General features: G+C 39.7%; 1 protein-coding gene across 1 annotated transcript in view; it reads right to left on the bottom strand.

The window, feature by feature from the left end:
- celsr2 (cadherin, EGF LAG seven-pass G-type receptor 2) overlaps window positions 1-16,408 on the bottom strand; it is a 66,164-nt gene that overhangs the window by 31,923 nt on the left and 17,833 nt on the right. The window contains exon 2 of the mRNA XM_061688487.1: window positions 8,925-9,620. Within this exon, the coding sequence (XP_061544471.1) occupies window positions 8,925-9,620 (696 nt within the window). The remainder of the gene's footprint in view (window positions 1-8,924; window positions 9,621-16,408) is intronic.

The raw sequence follows: 16,408 nt of genomic DNA, 5'->3' as shown, positions 1-16,408 counted from the left end.
AATAATAAGGTCACTGATGGTGTAGTGGTACACTCGCTTGACTTTGGTGCTGGCAGTGTGGGTTCAGTTCCCACTCAGTGACGGCGCAAATGTGAGTGCGAAAGGTTGTCCGTGTCTATATGTGCCCTGCGACTGACTGGCGACCAGTAGAGGGTGTAGTCCGCCTTTCGCCCGAAGTCAGCTGGGCCCCGCGACCCTAACCAGGATAAGCAGTGTTTATAAGAATAATTGTTATTATGTCATTAATTAACATGCTCTTTCCAAAAGGGTGTGCCCTATGGGAAGTCTAGCTCCCCGCTGCTAATCTGTTGCAGTACGTTGCCAGGTGAGAGCGACAGCAGGGCGCAGAGCTCAGAGTGACAAATGCACAGCATCTCCTGATTAATTATTTAAACAAGTCAATATAAGCAACGACCATGTGTGAGTGAGCGCTCGTATCATTAAGGCGGCAAATTGCACACCTCGGAAATGGGCGGAAGATGCGCTACGCTCGTTAATGTTTGCTTGATGCATGCATAAAAGATCAATGCCATTGGAATGTGAGCCAACGTTAAATTATGAATTTAAAAAAAATAATTTTGTTATTCACCAAAGAAATCATAAACTGATCCTAGAATAGTAAACAAGATTCAATATTTATGCAAAATAAATTCAAGTGCAGCAGAAAGTAGTCAACCAATCTATATGTTAGTATGCAAGTAAAAAGCAGAGGTGGGGGACTTGAGTCGGCAGTTTTAGAACTTGGGACAAGTCCCAAGTTCTAAAACTAAAACTTCTAAAATTAATCAACTTGACCTAGACTTCGTATTCATGAGACTCAACTAGACTCAGACTTAAAATTCATCGTTGGTGTCGAGCGGAATCCTCGCAACACAGAATCACTACGTTTTAGGTCATAAAAGAAATGGCATCTATTGTCTAAATAACATCCAGATTTTCGATCTTGAGGCGACATAATGCCGCACAGCTCCCGTGGAGCGAGGAAGAGGTGGAGTTTTGAGCCACCTATCAGACACTTCAAGTGTCACAGAGAGTTAACTTGAGACTTAGAAATGTCACATGTGTGGCTTATTCCCACCTCTGGTTAAAAGAAAAAGAAAAAAAGTATTGGCTAATTGAGATTAAGATGCAGCAGAGGACATTTCCTCAGAGACACAGAAGCTCATGGGACGTTGTCAGGCTGCTAGATAACAGGAGCACCAACGTCCCTCTAGACTCACAACAAGAACGACCTAGCTCAACTTTAATTACACCAGATAATAAAAAGGAGATGAGGTTGGTGTAGGTTCATGCAGCTCCTGATTGGAACATGATCGATATGAGCATAAATGCTGAGGCATCATTGCGGGGATATTTTCCACACACACTTGCAATAGGTGAAAATCCTATAAAATGAAAATACCTTTTTTTTAACATATTGTAGTGTCGGTGTGTCAGGTATGTACCTTTAGGAGGTGGGGCTCGGTGGTGTGGCATGTGACGTGGCGAGCTGGAGGGAGGTTGGTCGGTTGGCTCAAGCTATGGCGAGTCTGTGTGTGTGTGTGTGTGTGTGTGTGTAGGCGTGAGTTGTGGTCATTGTGTTTGTGTTCTATACACAGCTGAAAACTGCATCCAATTATTTTTTCAGAATGTAACCCCCTTTTATCAGCTGAAAACTCTGCCGAGTCACGATTTTTTATGAGGTGGTAAAAATTATAATTTTATCCTGTGGCAAAATAAAGTTTACAGTATGTATGTACTTTGGGAAAACAGTTCTGAAGTTGCAGTTTTGAAAGTGTCCCATTGCGCTGGGTATACGTAGTCTCACATTTATCTATCATGTAACGAGCGCTAGTAGCAGTGGTTGACATTAACACCCACCAACCCGCCAATTACGGGTGGATTTCAGCAGTTCCGGGTCGCACTGCCACTCCCCGTGGACAAATGTATTTCGATTGTAAAAAAATTCTATCATCTGGTCTCCTGAGTAATCGTTCATTATAGGAAGCCATTATTACATACAATATATGTCCTCCAACACCAAGAGCATACTGTACAGGATGTAAAAAAAAGATATAGTTACCTCTCTGGTGCTCAAGCTGTCATTAGTGCTGAGCTTTTAACTCAATACTTCTCTTGGAAACACTGTTTTTCTCAAAAACTAAACAATGATTGTGACATACAGTACATTGATGTCATTGTACAGCACCAATTTAAATATAGAGTCAGTGGGACCTAAAGAATTTAATTTACCTCGTATCTTCTTATCTACAGTGCTTCATCTCTTAAATTATTAGCTAGGAATAGTATTATTTTTTGGGTATTCTCTCAGTGATACATTCAAGTGGTTTTCATGGTTTGGCATCAGTGTGAGGTGCTTTTGAAGATTTTATTTGTTCCAAACACATTCGAAGCCCATAAAAGAATTTGGGATGAAAGTAAGAATGCAAGCAGTATGACAAACACAAGCGGGGTGCCAACACACTGTGAAGAATGCGGGGCTGTTCTTTCACAACTAGCTACGTTCTTATTTGTTCACTCGGTTGCGTTATTGTGATTCAAACTAAGAGCAATAAATTTGCACTTTCCTCTCTGTGAGCGTTAGAATGTCATTCCAGAAAAGCACATGAATGTTCATTAGTATGTAAAGTTTTTGTCAAATACACTTACACTTTACTTTTTCTCCCTAAAAACATTACATCACACTCACCACATACTGGATATATTGAAAATCCATTTAATTTACTTCTACTTGCTTAATATAAATATATTATAGCACATTTCTTGTGTATAATGCACATTCACTACCCCCCCCCCCCCCCCCAAAAATTTTCAAAAGTCAGTAGTGCGCATTATACATAGGTATAGGGGCAAATGGAAAAAAACTTTCACAATTTATAAATATATGCCGGCATCTAGTGGTTATGAAAACGCTGTACACTTCATTTCATAATTCCGCCGCCACCAAGAGGTTATGAGAATGTTGTACACTTTCATTCTAATATGCCACAGCCACCTCGTGCTTATAAAATACGGGTAGCCTACACTTTCATTCCAATATGACAGCGGGTACGTATGACTGCATATAGGTACAGTTGTGGTCATAAGTTTACATACCCTGGCAGAATTTATAAAATATTGTTTTCTTTATAATATGACTGAACAACAGCCATCATTAATTTATTTATGGTTATGCTTTGTTTACTGATAATGCTTTTCTGAAAAGCTTGACCATTTAATTTGAACCCCATTAAAATAAAATTAAATGTCTTTCGCCTGGTCTTTCATGTTTTCTTTAAAGGATTGTACCCATCTTACAAATTCCGCCTGGGTAATCAAACATATGAACACAATTGTGTGTTTTCTCATTTACTAAATAAAAGTAGGGCTGTGAATTTCAAAATAAGAGCAAGTAAATTTTAAAAAAGTATTACGTGTTCAAATAAAGTGCTTAACTTTAGAATAATTCTTTTTAAAAAACCCGAACAAAATACAGATAATACTTAATGTTTTGATCATATGCCAAGTATGTCCAAAACACACAAGGAGACAAATTCCTTGTGTGTTTTGGACATACTTGGCAAATAAAGATGATTCTGATTCTGATATGGATAGAAGCAAAATAATGCATTGTAAAAATGCATTATACATAGGTAGAAGGGTTTTCCAGAATTATGAGGTCAACTTTGGGGGTGCGTATTATACATGGGTGTGCATTATACACGAGAAATTACGGTATACATTCTAAATTTAGATGTCACTACTTGACTAATACATTCCGACATATTTTACTAAATGGTGCATTAATTAATTATTAATTCATAATCATACAATTAATATACAGTAAATAAACAATAACAGATAAGATTAATGTATTCATTATCTTTATAGAGTAATAAAGCTAAATTAAATAAAATCGCTTTACTTTTACTGCATGTAAATGATATATTAGTAATTATTAACTAATAATCTGTGACACTGATAAGTAATAGTGGTTTTATTGTAGTTGATGTTGGATCAGTGGCTTTTAACTGCACTGCATTATACTGAGAGCTGTTTGTAATATTTTGAACTTATATGGTGACCTCTATGATGCATTCAACTTTTGCACTAATGTAAAATACAGTACAAGCACAATAATAAACATTTTTTTAATATGACCATGTCAATCCAAACTCAACATTATTACCTTTCTAAATGCTGAATTTTGTATTGGATCTTATTACCTTATGCAGTTGTAACTTTTTATTTAGGCCTCTGAGTATATTAAAACCTTTTTTTTAAACATGCAAGGCCATTATCTATCACTTCAGCAACTACAAAACAACTCAGATGATAAAGATCTTTCACTCTGCCCTTCTGAAGAGTGAAAATGATGGCTACAATTTCTTCTCTCTGTTTTTTCATCGCTACCATCTGGCAAACGCCTACGGTCCAACAGATCCAAACCACACACACACGCACACACACGCACGGATTCACACATCCATGCACCACAAACGCAGAACTATTCCTCAGATTGTTCATCCAGCTTTAACTGCAGCACTTAGCTACGTGAACCACAATAGGGGAGTGCTTTCCTCAACTCAACCTGAAGTCATGAGAGAAACTCCACACTGAATTAAACCTGCATGAGCGACTGTGACAGTATGACAGCTACAACATCCCCCCTTCCACAACCCCCCACTAACTCATGAATATAGCCATCTCTGCTGCTTACAGGGGAAACAAGAGAAAATCTGCCCACTTTCACCCACTCACATGACAACTCCGGTTAAAAGCGGCCACAGTTCTTCTCCGACACCCACAGCAGTGCACGAGAAGATGTGAGTGCCACTCAACCTGGTGATGGGGCCCACACATTGATACGCTATTTCAGGTGCAACAATGTATACAGCGGGTGAACGAAAACCTTGGGATTTCGGATGAGGAATAATGGAATGGACATGTTGTTGCAAGGGGAGAGTCACGTGGGCAGGAAACATGTTAAGAACATCAGTCGGCAACATGGTTTTCACTCATGTGAGAAATGTATAACACATTCCACTATATGCTGCTCTTTAATGAAAATAGACTCTTTAATGTCTGCGAGTAATAATAACTTTATCTTATATAGCGCCTTTCTTGAGACTCAAGGTCATTTAACATAAACAAGGTGAGGAGGAACAGCTTGTATGTGATGCGGAATTTGACTGGAAGCCATTGTAGGTCTTTCAGGGTGGGGGTGATGTGCTGCCAAGGTTTGGTCCGGGTGAGCAGAGATGGCGGGGACTCGATTCAAATGACTTGACTGGTCGATTGGATTCAAATGACTTGACTCGAGTTCCCAGTTTTATGACTTGCGACTTGCTTGCCAAATACTTCAGAAATACTTGACTTGAGACTTGGTAGCCAAGAGACTTGACTGACTTGAATTACCCGACTTGACAAGTCATTTCATTTAGAGTTGGAATTCTGCAAGTCATCTCATTTAAAGTTGAAAATCTGCATTTAAAATGAAACAGTCTGGCTTTTTGTTTTTTTAAATTTAAAAAAAAAAAAATGTTTTTTGTTTGTTTGTTTTTTTTAAGTACCAAACGTTTTGGGGGGAGATGGTGGGGAGGGGGCGGGGGCTGTCATTCTAGCCAACCTGGCAACACAGTCTGCGTTGTTGCACACTTGGCACTGTGACGTAGACACCTGCATGAACAATAATGGGGGGAGCCCAAAGATAATACAATTTGGATTTAAGGATTTTATGTTGTCGATGAAGTCTGCAAAAAGAGAATGGCAGCCTGCGTGGTTTGCAACTCGTGCATAAAAGACACAACAACGATGACATCTAACTCCATCAGTCACTACAAAACTCAGGAAGACAGGTAAGCTAATTCTACAGCTTAGCTAGCTGGTCAAACATTAAGTTTCATAGACTGGTTTGAAACGATTTAAAATAAAAATGACGTGATTCTGAAAGTTTCATCACAGTTAAGTAATGTAACCAGGGGTGGGACGCTTTATGATAATTGACCAAACCTTTCGTTTTGGTTCATCTATGCACGCAAAGGTCTCTTTTCTTTCTCTCTTTCTCATGCACTTCAGAGCAGAAAGTAGCATCTAAAATATAATGCCAACCACAGAAAGCAGATGAAGTGAAGCGGCTTTGCTAGCATTGTGGAGATTTAAAAAAAAAAAAAAAGCGTGGAGACATTTGTGGGCATGACGAAAGAGTTAGCGCGAGAAGATGCCAGGTGCGTTATAGGTCTGCTCTATGGGATCAATTGGCATTACGATCACGGCGTTAAAAATGTTGACAAAAGTATGTTCCACTATTAATAAGTACAGTGCAAATTGTGAGTAGCTATGTGCGAGTATAATTTTCACACTACTGAACGTGTTTAAGCCGGCACGTTGGACGACTGGTTAGCTGGTTCGACTGGTTCAAATCCCGGCCTCGCCTGTGTGGAGTTTGCATGTTCTCCCCGTGCCTGCATGGGTTTTCTCCGGGCACTCCGGTTTCCTCCCACATCCCAAAAAACATGCATGCCAGGTTGATTGAAGACTCTAAATTTCCCTTAGGTGTGAATGTGAGTGCAAATGGTTGTTTGTTTATATGTGCCCTGCGATTGGCTGGCGACCAGTTCAGGGTGTACCCTGCCTCTCACCTGGGATAGGTTCCAGCACGCCCGCGACCCTTGTGAGGATAAAGCGGTACAGAAAATAGATGGATGGACGAATGTGTTTATTGAAGTTCCACCATTAAATCTGCTGTGTCGGCTCTGTGATAAAGCTTTCTGCACTTTTTTTGGAGGGGGTGCGGGGTGTTAGGGAAGCACATTAGAATTTTTTCGGACAGTACCAATCAAAAGTGGGCATTATTTTTTTTTTAAAGGCAGGCTCGAATGTTATAAAAGTTATTATGCAGTATCGTGAATGTGTACTTAATATGGTGGTGAGAATATGACAAGACATGGATTTTAAATCTCAAATGGCGACTAAACAGAGCCCATATGTACAAAAAAGCAATTAAACATGCTGCTTCAAAGAATACAAATCTTTTCAAAGTCAGTTTTTGGCATACTTAACCTTCTAATAAATAGGATGGTGACTACTCCCATGATATGCATGCTGTATTTATTAGCATATTTTATTTCTCACTTCTCTTTTTTTGCTAAATGAATATGAATGAGTCGGCTTTAACCCAGTTGAGAATGTGAACATTTTGGGCTGAATATTTCTGCAGTTGTTTAGCTGCTCTGCTGCCAGCAGTTATATTCCCTCATTATCACTGAAAATTGAAGCTTCTGTCTCAACATACTGTGTGTGGAAATTAATATGTTTATATATATTGTGTCACCACAATGAATGGAACAGCCAGGACACATTATTTTTAATGTTATGTAGCGTTACCATTGCGGCTCGGGATGAACATCCAAGTGTGGGAGTGAATACCTTTGCAGGTGAACCTACTGTGTATTTATAGACATGTTGACACGTAAGTGGACATAAGAGTTGGAAGCAGACAATGTACCTCCTAAAAATACATTTATATTCAGATCAAATACAGTCTGCTTTTGGATGAGAACTGAGGGTCCAAAATGGACCAATCCTCATTTTAATTAAGTGAAATATGACTGGTGCAACATGGCACTGGTAGTAAAGTGGTCTACTGTACGTCTACCATGCTATAAAGTTCCACAGATACCCATTATCGGAGTTTGATAAATGAACAATGTGCTTTATTGACTTTGTGTTGGTGCTTTAATGAATGGATATATAGCTAAAGCCTGATTGTAGTTGTTTTGGCAATATCTAAAAGAATGGACTTCAACTTAATACAGACTTTCACTTAAACGTGTCCGACTGACCAATTTGATGAAAGAAATCAGAATGTGTGCTCAATGCTGTTCCATTCCAGTCTTGTAGATAGATATAATGTGCATCATAAAGAACCAATTGCCATACAAGGGAATCTTTTTTTTCCACTTTGAATGCTGTGGTTCACTGCCCTACTTGGCCCCGATGTGAGCAAACGAAAGACCAAGTAACCCGAGGGTGCTTTCAACCTAGCACTTTTTTTGGGTCTGTATTATTCAAATTGCAATCCAGTTCTCTTTAGTGATCTGACTTTGACTGGCAAACCAATCAGGTATAACACAAAGCAAAGAAAACGTGTAGTGCTTTACTCAATGTATTATTTGTCAAGCTCCTATAAATCCACACGACACTGTAGACATGTAGCAACATGCCAGGCAGCAGAAGTCTACTAGATGAGATGCAGTGTAGGTGGAAGCAAGAAGAACAGACAGAGAAGGTCCCAAACAGAGCTCCTCTAATAGCTGTTGTTCCCATACAGCTGAGAAAATATATGCCTACAAGTATTGTATGCTCGATTTGTATTCACTGATGCTCCGTGTTTCCATTTGACCATCTACGGTGTTTTGTATTACATGTTGCCTTGCGCTTGTGGACATTTGTCAGATGAAATGATATGGTTTGGTTGAACATTTTGCTGTATAAATACAACATGTTTAATTCTCTTTTGTTGTATGTGTCAGTTTTAAAGTAAACTTCAACTGAGAGTGACAAATAAACAACTGTAAGCAAGTACACTTTGCCTCTTATCTGGAGAATTGTGCGAGAGTCTACTTTTCGTTTCCTCTGAGTGATGTTAGACGATAGGTTCCCATTTCTTGACAGCGAGAGAGTTCCCACTTGCTTGCTAAGGAATACTTTACTTTTTAACTGTTTTAATAGCTTTTAAGTGTTTTAATAGTTAAATCACATTTAAAGCATGTTATGGGGTAAAACATTGTTTAAGAAAATGTGTCTCTACAGTGCAGATTTTCAACTATTGCGGGTGGGTCCAGAACCACTTATCCCCTGCGATAAATAGGGGATTCACTGTATTCTATTTCGATAAAGCCACTTCTTCATTGATAGAGTGTAGTTTGGGGGAGGTCTCTCACCTGTATAGTCGTCCATGCACTCGCAGGCGAATCCTCCCTCTCTGCTGCGACATACACCGTGAACTCCACAGGGTTTGGAGTAGCACAGGTCGATCTCAGTCTCACAGTAGTCTCCCGTAAAACCGGCGGGACAGCGGCAGCGCAGGCCGGCGATGGGGTGGATGGGCCTGAACAGGATGGTGTCGGACGCCACAAAGGGGGCCAGGCTGTCAAACTTGAGCACGGACACACACTTCATGTAGTTTTCACAGGGCTCGCGTAGACAGATGTTGTCGTCAAAGGGCAGGACTTCCTGGGAGGAGATCTGAGCCAGCAGGCTGCGGTTCAGGTACAGCCTCTCCTGGAGCTCCTCGGAGCCGAAAAACTCCGCCCCTCCGCTTTCGGCCCCTCTCCTGGCGCCGTCCTCACGAAGGCCCGGAGGACGCTGGGGGGCGTCGCCTGGCACGGCCACGGACAGGCTGACATTCAGGACGCGGGCGCTGACGTCTGTGTCGTCCTGAATGTTAAAGATGACGACATCTTCGGGGGCTGCGGAGAGCACACGGGCCACACCGTCCAGGAACTGAGTAAGCAGCAGGGAGAGGAAGTGCTCCTGAGAGGTGTTGGCCAGCCTCAGTGTGATGCTGTTGGACAACATCTCATCTGTGATGACGGTGACCTGAAGAAGGCACTGGGCCGACACGGAGTGTACGCCATCTGCACGCACACAGAGTAACACATCATGTATTTTTTTAGGGAAACTGTTTTCACACTTAAAGCAGTACTTTTGAAATATTTGCATGTCATATCTACTATACCTCATTCACGCAACAATAGTACTATTTTTACATGTTTATACTTGCACAATCCTATCAACCTTATTCACTCAACACAATTGCTTTTATACTTACACTATTTTGTTGTTTTTATAATATATATATTTTAATAGCTCTTTTACTTTTTATCTTTGCACTGTGGTTCAGTTCAGAAAGAAATATTTTTTTCAATCCTCTGTGTATCTGGTACGACGGATGCATGCGGTATCGGTGCCGATACTGTACGTCTGTGCTTGTACTCGGACTCACAAAAACACTCCAATACTATGCGAGCGGATACCATTTAGCAGCCAGTCTTATACTGTACTATAGTGTCCTCACGAGGAGTTCCTCCACACCCTGACGAAGATCATGTTAACACTGGTTCCGTGTCTATGTTCAGTCAAGTGAAGGAAACCAAACCAGAGTTCACTGGCAAGCGGACCGAGACACCCTCTTCAAGCGGCAGGTTTCAAATGATATTGTTCACACTTGACCGATTGAGCCGCACTGTAGGAGCAATCGCACTTCAGTTCCAACCACACATGCCAAGTGAAAACACCGCCTACAATTGGAGGACGCTTATATGAAACACTTTCCTCATATTAGCGGATCAAAAGAAGAGTTTATCTGCTGCTATGCGTTCTACAAATAACAATAGAAATACGCCAGGACTAAGAAAAGAACAAGCTTCTTTTTCTTTTCAATACATCCCAAGCTCCTAATCAGGAATTTTACGCCTTCATTCAGAGCAAAACTCCTCCTTTCTTTGTCCGGAAGCAGAAATGTTTCTTCATTTTTCATGCCAAGTCTTCAGTTCAACAGTTGAAGCTTTTCTCAGCCCGGCTAATCACTTGTCTTGTATCCTCTTGTTCCCATGCCACATCGTGTAAATGCTCACCTTCAATACTTCCAATTGTTTGCCTTTCAATGCTGACATGCAGTCTTTTCAAGTCTGCCAAGGGACTACAGAGTCACTTAGAATATCCATTTCCCACACTGTAAGGCTAATATTTAGGCTCTACTGTATATAGTTATTTACTTTAACACAGGGACGTCAAACTCAAATTCACGGTGGGCCAAAATTAAAAAATTGGGACAACGTCGCTGACCAAACTCAATATTTAATGAAGAATCACTGCGATGTGCATGTTTCCCTTCTCTGCAGAGATGTAGTGTTAAAGTTTATCATATGACAGCAAACTTAAATTTTGCTTAAATACTGAGTCTGGAATAAATAAATTTTAATATTATAAACACGAGAAATCAAATTTGCTATAAAAGACATCAGTGGTATTTGTTTGTTGTTTTGTATATAAATAGATAACATGAATTCTTCTGTCTCCCCATCTTCTATTTATCTACCTCCAACTACCTTTCTTTTTGATGTAAATCTTTTTTCAAAGGCCAACAACAAAACAATCCCTAAAAAATACGAATGTCCTGCAATAAAAATCCAAACTTCAAACTATTAACAGTCCCTGCCTAGGAGTTGTTAAAGGGCATTAAAAAAAACAATTAAATTATGTTATATTCTTTGTTACAGCCACGTTGCTCCACACACGACAAACAGGTCTGTCTTTTACTTACTTTAGTGAACAGACAATCTGCCTCCCACCTGTCTTGGAAGTTAACCGTTTTCCATCGTTCGTTTGGGCATTTTTGGGAAGGGGAAGTGTAAATTTGCTCGAGGAAACTGGTAGCATAGTTGCTAACAACTGCAACAGAAAGGGTCTAGCTCGCCGGTCTAGACTGATGGGCCAACACACTAGCAAACCATTCTGGGATTTGTAATATTAGTGGCGCACGTGCTATATACTGGCGGGCCAGCTCTAATACACATTTGATATGGTCTTGCGGGCCAAATATAATTACATCGTGGGCCAAAGTTGGCCCCCGGGCCTGAGTTTGACAAGTATGCTTTAAACTTTCAATGCAATGGCATCGATTAGGGGTGATGCAACGATACCATAAGGTATCATGTTTTATGAATTATTACACATCGCTGTATCATGATAATATTGTTATTGTTGGCAAAATATTGTGATAATATTGTTAGTCATGGTTTGATCTCCCCTGTTATTGATGCTCGGAACAATAAAAAAAAAGATGTTTTATTAAAGCAGATGGAGAAGAAAGGTAAACACTTCTATGTTTGTTTGTTTCTTTTTAGGTTATTGTTGATGAGATTTCAATAGATATTTCATAACAGGCCCTGCCTCAGGTCCGCAGGTTAACATTATCAAAGCGGCAAACACAAAACCAGCTCAATCGACTCAAACGTGTAGTGAAAACGGGCCCACCGCCTCCCCGCTCCCAAACAATCAATGGGTCGCTTTGTTTAAGGGGCCTGGACGCTGGCCAAAGGGCAGAACCTGTGTGCACAACTCGCGCAAACAAACAGAAAACTTCCCAAAGTTACCAGATCACCGTTTGGCATCAGGCGAGGTGAAAAGCAGGGTGCCAGCCGGGAGGTGGGGGTGAGGAGGAAGAGGAGGAAGAGGGGCAGGAGTGCTTTTCATAGAGGAAGCGAGACAGAAGCGTGTTTGACACGGTTCTAATCCCTCTGTTTTCAGTCAAGAGCCTCCGACACAGCAATAATACATGACCCAAGTGGAGGAAGTACAGAAACAAGCGGGACTAATTGACACTGTACAGTCAACAAATACTCTCACACACACACACACACACTTGTGTACGAGACATATTACTTGCATATAAGGGTGGATATACAGTAAAAAAAAAAAAAGAATACTGAATGAAGACTAACAAGCACACAAGTTTAACTGATGCTTGTGTGAATGCTAAAAAAATGTCTGCTATTATTTTTCACATTCCAAAATTTCCCACTTTTCTCAGAATTCCATATTTAAAAAAAAAAAAAAAAAAAAAAAAAAAACCCTCACTGAATTACGGAGAGACATGCAACAACAACAAAAAGACTGAAACCATTCCAACTTCAAAATGTTCAGCTCATTAAAAACATCTTGGGAACTATTCCCATTCCCCAAATTGTCAATTTAAACTTTCAAACTAAGAGATTATTACATATTTAACCTCCTCCAGCTTCCACATTTTTTGACCAATTCAAATCATTCCAACTTCAAAATGTTTAGCTTATTCAAGACATTCTGGAGGCGATTCACATCCCCTAATTCCCGAACCTTTCAAAATAAAGCTCCAAATTAAGAGACATTTCACGTTATTCCCTCCCCCTTCCACATTTCACGACTGATTAAAACCATTCCAACTTCAAATTGTTTAGCTCATTCAATCAATCTTGGGAACTATTCCCATTCCTAAAAGTACCAAAAATAAAAATCCAAATTAAGAGATATGACAAATTACCCCTTCACTCGATATCATTCCGCAATAAACTCCAGAGCATTTCAGTTCATGTCTACAGAAATAGCATTATCTAGTTACAAATAGCCTCCTCAGATCTTTTGACTAGGACTAGACTAAGAAATGCTTGTTGAAAACAATTGTTTGTTACAAAGTTTGACGATTGTGTGGGATTGATTCTGAGGATTGATGACCACTACAAGTAATGCCGGTATTTCAATAAAAGAACAACAGCTGAAAATGCTCATGACAAGTTCCCACAGCCCACGCTGGTATAGTTTTAATGACAAATCTTATTCTAACTAAAACTCCCCCCATAAACTGATGAACTTGAGTATGAGAAGCTCTCATATACTGTATCAATGAAAGAAATGTGATTTCTACAAGTAGCTACAAGCTGTCCCTCAGCATCTGACAGCTTTATTATGATGATTGCATGCTTCAAGCAGATTTTATTCAAGCAGACGAGCAGAATTTACACTCACTGGACACTTCATTAGGTACACTTGTACAATCCAATGAGACTACAAAATTGACTCCACAAAGTAAGGCCGATGTGCTAACCACTCGGCCACCATGCCGCCAACACTGATATCACATTATAATTATATTATTATCAACCATTTCAATGAAGCATACTATCTCTGTTGATATAGTGTCCAAAAAAAGATTTCAATAAAATATTGCAATAATAGCATACAATCCCACACCAAATGCTTAGCCACGTCAGGGCATCCATTGAAGACTCATTTAAAAGCATGTCTTGATGATAAAATAAGTTTTTTGGTTGCAGTCTTAGCGGAGAATGTGCACATTCACATCACATTAAAGTTGAAATCCTCATAACATGCAAATCCATTTTTGTAATCAGATTGTGTTGAAACAATCATTGATTTTGATGCTAGTTTGATTTATTGATTTATTTTGTCCCACCCGAACAACCACAATTAAAAATAAACACACGGGGTGTCCCAAAAGTCATTATACACTTCCTTTTTTCCATTAAGCTCTCATTTTGAAATGTATTTACACAGTTGTGGCCGGTGAGTGCACAAACCTCGAAACACTGTAGTTAAGGCCTCAGTGTTATAACGCATAACATCAGTAACTTAGGACGCTGAGCAAAGCAACAAAAGTTGAACCGCCGCCGCCTGTTTTCACCCATTTCATCCATCTATGTCCATTATGGACAAGTTTCTGCAGCAACAGTAGCCAGATAAACAGCTCTCACTAAAGAGGCGCTTTTAAAGGGTATGAGGACAGAGTATGAGGACAGACATGGCCTTAATTATGTCCTGTGCCAACTCGCATTCTTGGATGGGAGCTCGGGCACAGCTCCAGGCGTGGATGCAGCGCTGGGAAAGCGAGCACGAGGAGAATCTCCTCTGAAAGGAAGCAGACCATCGTTCAAACGGGTCATTCTCCATGGAAGGATTCTCCGTGCAGGAAGAGGGAGGGCAAGCGGCGGCTTTTTGGGCCAAATGAGGTACGTTTAGGTCCCAGACCTGAAGTGTGACGCTGCTTTCACTTCGGACCCTTGTGGGCCTCCGGGAGCCTCTCAGCTAGGAAGTGGCGCCAGAGAAAAGATTAAACACACACTGTGGTTATGGGTTGAGCCATGGCAGTACACAAACACAAGTGTGTGCATGTGTGTGTTAATGTACACATTGACACATGTAAGCCGGGGTGGTTATTTCACATTAAAGTTGCGGAAAAGACTAACAAGCCACTTGTTTATAGTGTAATTGACTTTATATTGGATCATGATAACAAATAGACATCAAATCAATCGTTTTAACAGTTACTGACTGTAAATGTCTTGATGAGAAGCAATATTAAAGTTCTGGGTCACCTGGCTCAGTAGAGTCATTTTTGACATAGTTAACAAGTAAATAAAGACGCAAAGATACAGATATTAGCAATTCTATTAGGGTTTCTATTTAATTTACAACTTTACATTGTAAAAACTTAACATTTCAATTGCTTTGTGCACTCGCCTTAATTTTGTGCATTTTTAGACAATAGCTTTTTCCTGCAGAGTATGAGGGACAATTTCACTGCATGCTATACAACTTAGTATAGTATCTACGCTATGTGACTAATAAAAGTGTGGCGTAAGGGGACGTGACAATAAATACTTGCTTCTTTAGTATTCTGCATTCTAATAAACAGAATATATAGTATTTTTATTTATGCATTGCAAAGACAACAAATTACATTATTGAACATTAGCATAAACATACAGTACATAAACAGTATCCTCTGTACACCACTGCATATTTAAGTCTTCAGGAGGCCTTAATGATAGTGATAATTGCCTGCTGAGGGACAGGCAGTGAGAGAGAGGGCAAAGAAATTGGGGAGAGCGGCCTAATTAGACCACAAAGTTACCATCCAATCTCCCAGTGGATTCCCAGAAAATGTCAATGAAGTCCTGGTGGATGAAGAGCAGAAAGGCACTGTGACCAAACTGCGGAGGAAAGAGACATCAAGAACCTCCGCTGTACCATAGTAACCCCGAGCCATCTTTTAACGCCCCCACTTCTAATATGATATCAGTTATTGAAGCTGACTAAAAAATATTTTTTCGGTGATGGAAATAAAAGACATTAATTCTTTTCATAACTTGTTACAAACAACGGTTAACTTCTTTTTACTTTTTTAATGGAAGTTTGAATATAATATACTGTGTGTGTGTGTGTGTGTATATATATATGTATATATATATATATATATATATATATATATATATATTGTGATTAAATGGATATTATTAAATGGATATTATTGATTGATTATAAAATTGATTATAAAAGAAGCAAGATTATAAAATTGATTATAAAAGAAGCAAGCTGGCCATTATTTTCAAGGACAATAATTGGCAGAGACCCACTTTCACAATCCATTTTCATTCATTTTCACTGCATCTAACATTAGAAGTGAATATTCACTTGAGTGTGAAACTCTTTTGGCAATTGTCATGTGTGCAAGCAACACATCTGAGGCACACACAGCAATGAAAACACACAACGTTGACCTGCGAGAACAGTCTCTTTGAGGCCTTTTTGATTTCATTACACCTAAATACACGGAGCAGCCGCTAATGCATTACATGTATTACTTAGTGGGAGTACTCTGTGTCCTTACACATGTAACATCGCTTAATGGACAGCACACGTGTTATATGTTTATGGATACTTTGAGAGTAAACCTTACAGGTGTTGTGGTTTGTAAACCTGGGGCCTGCTGAACTGTCAAACTGTAAATCTAGCCAAGAGTTTTCGCTTTACTGTTAGCAGCACACTTGTTTGGACATCTAAATGAGAGCTTCTGAAGAAGTCTCAA

The sequence above is a fragment of the Phycodurus eques genome, chromosome 10 (genome assembly GCF_024500275.1).
Source record: "Phycodurus eques isolate BA_2022a chromosome 10, UOR_Pequ_1.1, whole genome shotgun sequence".
In the NCBI taxonomy this organism is placed as follows: Eukaryota; Metazoa; Chordata; class Actinopteri; order Syngnathiformes; family Syngnathidae; genus Phycodurus; species Phycodurus eques.
Note: the sequence above shows the minus strand (reverse complement) of the source record. Positions and strands in the feature narration are given on the sequence as shown.